The following is a 10,073-nucleotide window of genomic DNA, read 5'->3' as shown; positions in this document are numbered from 1 at the left end:
CAGGGGAAACAGTTTCTCAGGCAAACAAACAGCAGAGTGGCCCCTCACAGTGGCAGGCAAGCAATCTGTGCATCCGCAGTCCCCCTGAGCGCAAGCACCCATAGCCTTATACAGGCCATACACACGTGGTGCCGCCACGTGCTCATGCACCAATCAGGCAAAGGGCTTGCAGCTGGTAAACCAGGGCGCAAGCCTAACACAGCTGCCCCACACTCCAGCCCTTTCAGGTTGCTCACTTCACAATCTACATGACAGGAAGCAGAGACTACAGCAACAGCACAAGTTACACAATAATTACAAAGGTGCCCTCACAGCGTCTCCCTGAGCACTCTGCCCAGGTGTCACCTGGAGGCCCACCTCTAACTCCCTACCCCATCCTAGATAGGAGGGCCTGTATAGTCCAGGGCTGTGTCCATGGAAACCATAAATTGCCCTTGGAGCACCTCTGCAACTGGATGAGAACCAGTGCAGGAGAGCTTCCACAGCTGCTGCACCCCCCCAGTCAGGGTTCACAAGCGATGTGAACACATCGCAATCTCATACTGTTCACAAGCAATGTGTCCATCTATCAGGGAAGCTGGTGCCCCCCTCGGGTTGCAGTCCAAGAGTCAGTCCACAATAGACAGCCCAGCTGTCTGTACAAATCACCGAGATAAAGGTCCATTACAGGCAACTAGCCATATAGCTCTTTATTAACAGACCTCAGCACATTTCCAGTGTGCTGTCCATTGCCACAAGCCCCTTCCCAACCCTCAACAAGCTCACAGGGCCTGGAGGGGTCAAACACATTCAAGGCCTGTGTCTCCTTAACAGTTCTCTTAGCTGCTGCTGTAAAAAAAAAAAAAAAAAAAAAAAAAGCACCTATTACCTTCTAATGCCAACACCTGCTGCACACTAGAAGGGGACCAGTGGACTACCAATTTCACATGGGGCCTCTGGCCCCGGCCCATCCCTGTTGGATGGGTCCCTCGCTCTTCCCCCTATTTAAACTGGGACAATGGGTCTTGGAGATCCTGTAATCTGAACTCCAGCCATTTTCCTGGCAGATGCTGGGGCCACCTGCTTCCCCTTTTTCAGAGGCTGGAACCTCTGTTTTGACTCAAACTGTCACCAAAGCTCCAACAAGACTTTATTAGGCTTGCTATCTAATTTCTCTCTATCTGTCCTGGCCACAATAAAACCTATCCACACCTGTGTTCGGGTGACCTTTACAGGCCCATTTCTCTTGTTAGTCGGGGGGCAGGACGGGCAGTGCCCCTCACAGCCTTATGTTCCATCTCTGTTCCAGAAAGCATGATGCCATCCACCCCCTATGTCCTGAAGCCGCACCAAGCAGGCTGCCAGGGGCTCAGTGGGTTTCTGCCTGAATTGTGCCCCCAACTCCATCAGCTCTGTCTGGGTATAGGGCCAGACCACAGAATGCTCCACTACCTGGGGAGGGGGTTGTGGCTGCCCCTGAGGAACTCTCGGCTGCTAGGTCTTTACCTTCTTCGTGACCAACGGCCGGGCTCCAAGTCTGCAGATGGCAGTTGCAGCTGGAGCCTCCCCCTCAGAAGGGTTGGAAACCCCTGCTCCTGCTGACTCAGAGCCCCTCCACCAGCAGGAATGCAGCTCTGTCTTCCACATCCTCTTCGGCTCCTGTGGCTGCCAGCTCTCAGCCTGAAGCTGTCTCTCTAGCTCCTGAACCCACAGTTGTTTCTCCAACAGCCATCACTGCCAACATTCAGCTTCCAGGGCAAACTTGTGAACCTGTAAATCTTTCTCCAGCGACCACTCCAGTTCCAGGCGCCCTTGGCACTCAGCCTGCACCTCACACTGCAACTCTCGGACCGGTTGGCCTTCTCTCCAGCACTTGCTCCAGTTCACACCGTCACAGGCGCTCAGTATGTAGCTCATCCTGGAGCTTTCGACCTTGCTCAGCTTCTTGCACAGAGCTCTTGGTTTCTTCTCACAGGATTGTAAAAAACACCCAGCCCACGGTCCCCACCAGGAGAGCCACTGGGAACAGCCACTCCTCTATTTCACCCCTCAAGGGTGTTGGTGGCTCCATATCAATCTACTCCAAATCCTGCCTATTATGCCAGATGTAATACCGGTGGCCGAGGCCAGGCAGGTTCATATTGGATTTGGGCAGATGGTAGAAAACCTGCAGGGCTGGAAAGGGTTGGGCCATTCCATTTAATAAAATCTCACAATGGCGAACAAGCACAGAAACAGAGGAAACCACCTCTCAGGCAAACAAACAGTAAAAATGGCCCCTCACAGTGGTGGGCAAGCAATCTGTGCATTTGCAGTTCCCCTGAGCACAAGCACCCATAGCCTTATACAGGCCATACACACATGGCGCGGCCACGTGCTCACGCACTAATCAGGCAAAGGGCTTGCAGCTGGTAAGCAAGCAAGCAAGCCTAACACAGCTGCCCCACATTCTTAGAATGTGTTCCATGGAGAGGCACAGTCTGAACTGCACCTTTTACAAAACGTTTGTGATAAAGACATCTATGTTAACAAGTGAAAAGCCACCCCCCTCCTGGTCCCCCACAAGAAAAATTGTTTTGGTGTTGTGTGATGCTGGTGGCTGAGGCCAGGCAGGTTTGCAGTGAATTCGGGAAGATAGTAGAGTAACTGTGGAGTCAGAAAGTGTCGGGCTATACCCGTTTATTGGAGACTGGCAAAGACAGGTGAGCGAATAAACAAAAAAGGAAAAGAGCTAAGAAACAAAGGAAAACCTCCTTTCCACAGTGAAGGGCAAGGAAGCAGGAAAACTGCACCTCGCAGTGGTGGGAGAGTGATCTGGGAGAATCCCTGGAGGGAAAGCACTCATTGCCTTACACAGACTGTACACACGCAGCATGGCCACGTGCTCATGCACTAATCAAGCCAAGTGCTTGCAGCTGGTAAACCAGCGAGCAGGACTAACAGCTGTTTTCCCCACGTGTTGGTCATAATAGCTGTGGGACAGCTGTGTTAGGCTTGGGGCACAGTGCGTGAGCACGTGGTAGAGACACATGTACATAGCCTATATAAGGCTATGGGTGCTTGCCCTTGAGAGAGATTGGGGGTTGCAGATGCACAGACAGCCTGCCTGCTACTGTGAGGGGCCGTTTTGCAGTTTGTTTGCCTGAGAGGTGGTTTCCCCTGCCTGTGTGCTTGTCCACTATTGTGAGACTTTATTAAACAGAATGGCCCAACCCTTTCTGACTCCGCAGTCTTTCTACTGTCTGCGGGATTCCAATGCGGACCTGCCTAGCCTTGGCCTCGGCATTACAATAGCTCAAAGCAAAAGGAAGCAAAAATGCATTTTCCGGGAGCTTTGAAAGGCAATTGTGATGTCTGTTACTAGGGGAGCGAACATCCCTGTAGGGACTTGGGCTGACTTATCTGAGGTTAGTTACCACCCTTGCTAAAATAAACTCTGAAGAGATTCTTTTTAAGGAGATTGTAGCCAGCTTTCCCATCTTCCCAGGTCTATGAAAAAAAAAAGATGGAAATGTAGGTTTTCTGAAGCATAGCCCTGGACAGGACTTAGGTGAGCATCTCTGTAACATTTGAAGTTGGGAGTAGATGCAATTGCCTACTAGGAAGAGTGTAGCATGAATGGCTGCAGAATCCTAGGATACATAGACCTTTAGGAGTGCAGAAGTCAAATAAGGCGTCAGCACCAAGATACTTAAAGCCTGGTAAGGAAGAAGGGGTTTTTACATCACTTGGAGGAGCGACTGTGGTTCTCCTGGAAGTAGCTCCTTGTGGGGCAGTTGTGTTAGTCTTGCTTGCGGCTTACCAGCTGCAGCTGCAAGCACTTTGCCTGACTGGTGCGTGAGTGGGCGGCTGTGCCATGTGTGTGTGGCCTATATAAGGCTAGGGGTGCTTGCGCTAGAGAGAGATGGGAGCTTGTGGATGGCCTGCCGGCCACTGTGAGGGGCCATATTGTTTGTTTGCTTGAGATGCGGTTTCCCCTGCCTGTGTGCTTGTCCGCTGTTGTGAGATTTTATTAAACAGAATGGACTCTTTCCGGCTGGGCAGTTTTTCTACCGTCTGCCCGAATTCAATGTGAACCTGCCTGGCCTCCACCACCGGCATTACACTCCTGAAACACACAGGGCGGTTGGTCAGTTTACCAAGCCCAGAATGTATTCGAAAGCCCTAACCTGGCATGGGATTCATTCAGGGCTCTGCTTTAAAAAAGGATACTAGCTACGGGGCAAAATGGCCTGACCAGGAGGAAGTCACCTGTGCAAGAAAGTTGTGTCGGACTTTGGATGAGAACCACCCCAGCAGGGAACTGAAAGTGCTAGGATTTCCTGTGTGTGTGTGTGACACCTGTGCAAGAAAGTTGGGTTGGACTTTGGATGAGAACCATCCCAGTGTGTGTGTGTGTGTGTGTGTGTGTGTGTGTGTGTATGTGTGTGTGTGTCAGGGGTCGCCCTTTCGTTTAGCGCTTTCGCGCCACTCAGAAGGGGTGCAGGTGCCCCTCTTCTGCCACCAGTGGCCCAGGAACAAATACTTAAGTCCTAGGTCCCCGCCCACTTCGGGCGGAGCTTCCGCCAACTCCTATCCAGGTCCAGTCCTTGGGTCACTGGTTCATAAAAGAGCTGGTGGAGGTCCGAGGCATGGAGGTCCCAAGCATGGAGGACGGCGGTGGCCAGGAGGGCTGCCTGGGGCGCGCTGTGTGCGTGGTGACCGGCGCCTCTCGTGGCTTCGGCCGCGCGCTGGCCCTCCTCCTAGCCCCGCTGCTATCTCCCAGCTCCGTGCTGGTCCTAAGCGCCCGTAACGAGGAGGCGCTGCGGCAGCTGGAGGCCGAGTTGAGAGCGGGACAGAGCGGCCTGCTCGTGGTGCGGGTGCCCGCCGACCTGGGCTCCGAGGCCGGCTTGCAGCGCCTTCTCGACGCTCTGCGCGAACTTCCCAGGCCCGAAGGGCTGCAGCGAGTGCTGCTCATTAACAACGCAGGTAAGACGCCCGCTGGCGGGGGACAGGCTCCTGGAGTGAGCGCTTGGAATACTCACTTAGCATCCCTTCCCATCCTTCCTCTCACTGCCTCCTCCTAGTTGTTTCAGCGAGGTATGGAGAAAGACCCGGTGCTCACTCCATTCCTCCCCCCCACTCCCACTCCGCCCTCCCCTTTAAAGGCCAGATTTCCTAGAACACTTGGAACTTTCCCGATTGTCTTGCTCAGCGCCCTCTGGCGGAGGCCTGAGTCAGTACATGGGGTCTCCCAGGAGAAGTAAATTTCCAGGCTTCTGCAAATAGCCCCAGAGTTCTCCCCCAGTCCCAGACCAGGGCCTTCTCAGTCTGCAACTTGGGGGTAAGTGGGTGCCCCCGGTGTGTGTGTGTGTGTGTGTGTGTGTGTGTGTGTGTGTGTGTGTGTGTGTGTGTGTGTGTGTGGTGTGGGTGTGGTGTGGGTGTGGGGGTGTGTGCGGCGCAGAGCTGGGAAAAGGAGGTGCCTTCAGAAGCACTAGGGAGACCCCTATAGGTCTGAATGGGAAGGGAGTCATGGAGGAATTTGGAGAGGGCTGAGGGAAGGGAAAGCTCCATTTCTACTGGGTGATTCTTAAGGTCTCATTTTTCAGGCACTCTTGGAGATGTGTCCAAAGGCTTCATTAACCTGGCTGATGCAGCTGAAGTGAACAGCTACTGGGCTCTGAACTTGACCTCTATGCTGTGCCTGACTTCCAGCATCCTGAAGGCCTTCCCAGACAGTCCTAGCCTCAGCAGGACTGTGGTTAACATCTCGTCCATCTGTGCTCAGCAGCCCTTCAAAGGCTGGGCACTGTACTGTGCAGGGAAAGCTGCCCGTGACATGATGTTCCAGGTCCTGGCCAGAGAGGAACCTAGTGTGAGGGTGCTGAGCTATGCCCCAGGTAGGTGGGACAGTACTGCCATCCCTGTCCCCAGAACAGGCTGGTTTCCCTCTGGGGGCTGAGCAAGGGGCCTAGTCCTTCTCTTCCAAATATATTGTCCCTGAATCATGACTCATCACTCCTTAAGGGAAATACCAGATCTAAGGAAGTTAGAGCTGGAAGGGGCAGGGAGCCATAGTTACAGGGCACAGAGAGAGAGTGGGGAGCCACCTGAACTGGATGGTGGGGCCAGAAAATCTGAGCTATTAGAGTTTGAGAGACGATTAGGTTTTGAATTCCAAGCCTGTACCCCATTTCCTCAAATAAAATGGAAGACTCCACTGGTCTCACAAGGCAGTTTGGAGGACTGAATGAGGTAATATACTGAGTGGGGTAAAAGTAGGTTTACAGTTGTTCATATAGAAAAATCATACAATAATTAATAATACAAGAATAAACTCAGCCCTGGCCGGTTGGCTCAGTGGTAGAGCATCAGACCCGCCTGTGGAACTCCTGGATTTGATTCCTGATCAGGGCACACAGGAGAAGCAACCATCTGTTTCTCTACCCCCTCCTCTGTGTCTCCCCCTCCCACAACCATGGCTCAGTTGGTTCAAGCAAAGTTGGACCCATGAGGATGGCTCCATGGCCTTACCGCAGGTGCTAAAATAGATTGGTTGCTGAGCAACGGAGCAGTGGCTCCAGATGGGCAGAGCATCACCCCCTAGGGGGCTTGCTGGGTACATCTGGTTGTGGTGCATGCAGGATTCTGTCTTTCTGCCTCCTACCTCTCACTTAATAAAAATTTTTTTTTTTAATTTTTAAAGAATAAACTCTCATACAACTATAAATCTACATTTGTCCTATCTTGTATGTGAAAATAATCTCTAACTGTGAAGTACTATCTAATTGTTAACATTTCTAATTGTTAGATGGGACCCTCCAAAGTGTATTCATATGTATACCTCTCTCTCTTCTCTCTTTCTCTCTCTCTCTCTCTCTTATTTATTTATTTACTTTTTTACAGGGACAGAGAGAGAGTCTGAGAGAGGGATAGATAGGGACAGACAGACAGGAACAGAGAGAGATGAGAAGCATCAATCATCAGTTTTTCGTTGCGACACCTTAGTTGTTCATTGATTGCTTTCTCATGTGCCTTGACCGCGGGCCTTCAGTAGACCGAGTAACCCCTTGCTCAAGCCAGCGACCTTGGGTCCAAGCTGGTGAGCTTTTTGCTCAAGCCAGATGAGCCCGCACTCAAGCTGGCGACCTCAGGGTCTCGAACCTGGGTCCTCCACATCCTAGTCCGACGCTCTATCCACTGCGCCACCGCCTGGTCAGGCTCTTTTTAATTTTTGCGAGGGAGAGGGTGGAAGGCAGAGAGATGAGAAGTATCAACTCATAATTACGTCTTCAGTTGTTCATTGATTGCTTCTCATACATGCCTTGACCCCGGGGGAGGGGGGAGATCCAGCTGAGCCAGTGACCCCTTGCTCAAGTCAGCAACCATGGGATCATGTCAATAATGCTGTGCTCAAGCTGGTGACCTTGGGGTTTCAAACCTGGTACCTCAGTGTCCCAGATCAACACTGTATTATCCACTGTGCCACCCCTGGCCAGTCTGTATACTTCTCTTTTGATAGGAAAGCCTTAAAGGCAGAGACTGTGCCAGTATGTTCCCAGCACCTAGCAAAGTGCCCCATTGAATCAGCCTGCAGAAAATATTAGTTGAATGAAGGGCACACAGACATTGTTGAATACTGACCATTTTAGGCTGAACTGTGCTGGAACACGAGTGGGAGTGGGAGTGGGGAGGAGGATGTTGGTGTAAGTAAAATAGGGCCCTCATAGAAATGAAAGGATAGGGGTCTGTGACATTTGGTCTGGTTTCTCACCACCCTACCCTTATGCCACTGTGCTGCTTCCTTAAAAGTGAGACTTCTAGACTTGAGATTATTGCACTTAGAAAGTGGTGACACTGTTGTATAATATCTGAGCAACTTAGAGATCCAAAAAACAGTCTATTCCTCTCGGCATCCTGGGGGCAAAGAAGTAGAATGACCTGACCAAAGCCCAGATGTGGCAGAGCCAGGATCAAACCTTGCCTCCAAATTCATGATCAGTGCCATTTCTACTTCCTCATGCTCTCCAGTACCCAGTTCTCCCTCCCTAACACACACACAGTTCTTCTTCCAGCCAGCATTCAGCTCAGCACCCAACCTGAGCTCAGCCTAGGACTAGTTGGTGAACAGTGAGCAAATGAAAACCATAGCTCGGAGTGGAGCAGACCCCGGAATTGCATGTGACTGGGTTAGATCTCAGGGACTGCCTGGGAATTAGGAAGAAGATGAACTTCTTGTAAGGCCACCAGGGCCTGAGTGAAGGCTGAGACCAGACGTGGTTTCATTTCAGTCTCTGGGAGAATAATGTTCTAACAGTTGTCCAAAGATATAGCAAGTCCCCATTTACCAGGGATGCACAGGTGGTTGAAAAACATTTGAGGATCAGGAGGCTAGCTTTTCCAACCCTGAGATTCCTTTATTGTCTGTACCTGAGGCCTGTTCACTCCAAATTCTAGGGTGCTATAGTTCCTCTTCTGGAAAATATTAATAGAAAGTGCCAATAGGAGTTCGCTCACCTCGGGAGGAGGCCTCGGTTAGAAGGGAGATGATAAGCTTGGTTGTGCACATGGTGGTCTGGAGGGACCGTGTGCAATTGGCACTGGAATTTGAGTGAGTCTGGAGCTCACCAGTGACAGAGTAGAGCCTTTGGTGGCTCTGACCACACACGTTAGCCAAGGTAAGGTGCCGCCTCTGGCCAGACTTGACTTGACACACATAGAGGTTGCCCCTCCCTCAGCTGTACCCCTCAACCTCTGCTCTCTATCGCCCAGGGCCCCTGGACACAGACATGCAGCAGTTGGCCCGGGAGACCTCTGTGGACCCAGACTTGAGAAAAACGATGCAGGAGCTGAAGACGAAGGGGGAGCTGGTGGATTGTAAGATGTCGGCTCAGAAGCTGCTAAGCTTGCTGCAAAAGGATACGTTCAAGTCTGGAGCCCACGTTGACTTCTACGATAAATAAGCCCATGTCCTGGGCTCCTTGGGGCCCTCTTCCCCTTTCAGGCACACCCAGAAGCCCTGTGCCTCCTCACATCCTCCCACAGTGGCACCACAACCCTGCTTTACACAGATAAGCGCTCATGCCTGCTGTCCTGTTCTCAGACCCAGCCAGTTGTGAGGTCACTGGGGTGCCCAGTTCTTAGGAGTCTATGTTGAACACCCTGAGTTAGGGAGGCTTGGGAGAGAGAGGTTATGGTTATTGGTGTTCTCTCTCTAGGAATAGAATTTAAAAAATGAGAAAAGTAGGACAAGAAGCTGACACACTGAAGAGAGGGAGTTGGGTCTCCTGTCCATGGTGAAAGGAGGGTTAGCTGTTTCAGATAGGAGGGCACGGTAGATTACAGATGGCCTGGTGCGGCGGGGGCAATGCAAGTCTCGGCCCACAGGGATCCTCTACTCGGGAGCGGGACCTTCTGCCGAACACCATGACTTCATTCTAATGCCTTCTTCCTCTAGAACCTACTCTTTGTTCCCCACATGAGTGTGTGTGTGGGGGGGGGGCTGAGTTTTTCTACACATCCAAGACAAATACAAATAAAATGTGGATTGTCCTTTATTAGTGCCTAGTGGACAGTAATGCCTCTGCTACAGGCCAATGACTACCTCCCTGTTTGCTGGGCCCAGGGCTGTTCCTGAGGCAATTAACCCAAACTTGGGGTGCCACACTTCTTTCCAGGAGAGTTATCTTGGAACCATGTGCCTCTTGTCACTTGAGTCCTGCCCAGTGGCAAGGCCAGGTTCAAAGTTGGCCAATTTGGGCATTCCCAGACACCTGTTTGTCATGCTTTCACCTATAGTGACCCCAGTCTTTCCTCACCTTTCCTCACCCTTGGCTTATTCAAAGAGTATCCAGCCTTCAGGGAAAGGTCATTTGCCTGGCTCTCCTGGATTCCCATTTCTATCCCTTATCACATGGCAGTGCTCCTAATGGATCCTACCCCCTCTGGTAATACTTTGCCCATGGTGCTGGTCCTCAATGGGGTGGGCCACGGGCCAACATGCCTTAGGGCCCCTTAGGGCAGTGGTCCCCAACCCCCGGGCCGCAGACTGGTACCAGTTTGCAGAGAAAGAATAAATAACTTTATTTCCGTTTTATTTATATTTAAGTCTGAAC

The 10,073-nt window shown here is 51.6% G+C and overlaps 1 protein-coding gene across 1 annotated transcript; it reads left to right on the top strand.

Annotated features, from left to right (window-relative positions):
* The first annotated feature begins 4,479 nt into the window (after window positions 1-4,479).
* On the top strand, window positions 4,480-9,515 carry SPR (sepiapterin reductase). The gene is made up of 3 exons (XM_066378002.1): window positions 4,480-4,947; window positions 5,568-5,858; window positions 8,731-9,515. The coding sequence occupies exons 1-3, from the start codon at window positions 4,611-4,613 to the stop codon at window positions 8,919-8,921; spliced, it is 819 nt and encodes a 272-aa protein (XP_066234099.1). The 5' UTR covers window positions 4,480-4,610; the 3' UTR covers window positions 8,922-9,515.
* The last annotated feature ends 558 nt before the right edge of the window (window positions 9,516-10,073 follow it).

The sequence above is a fragment of the Saccopteryx leptura genome, chromosome 3 (genome assembly GCF_036850995.1).
Source record: "Saccopteryx leptura isolate mSacLep1 chromosome 3, mSacLep1_pri_phased_curated, whole genome shotgun sequence".
In the NCBI taxonomy this organism is placed as follows: Eukaryota; Metazoa; Chordata; class Mammalia; order Chiroptera; family Emballonuridae; genus Saccopteryx; species Saccopteryx leptura.
This window is presented reverse-complemented; position numbering and strand designations above follow the sequence as displayed.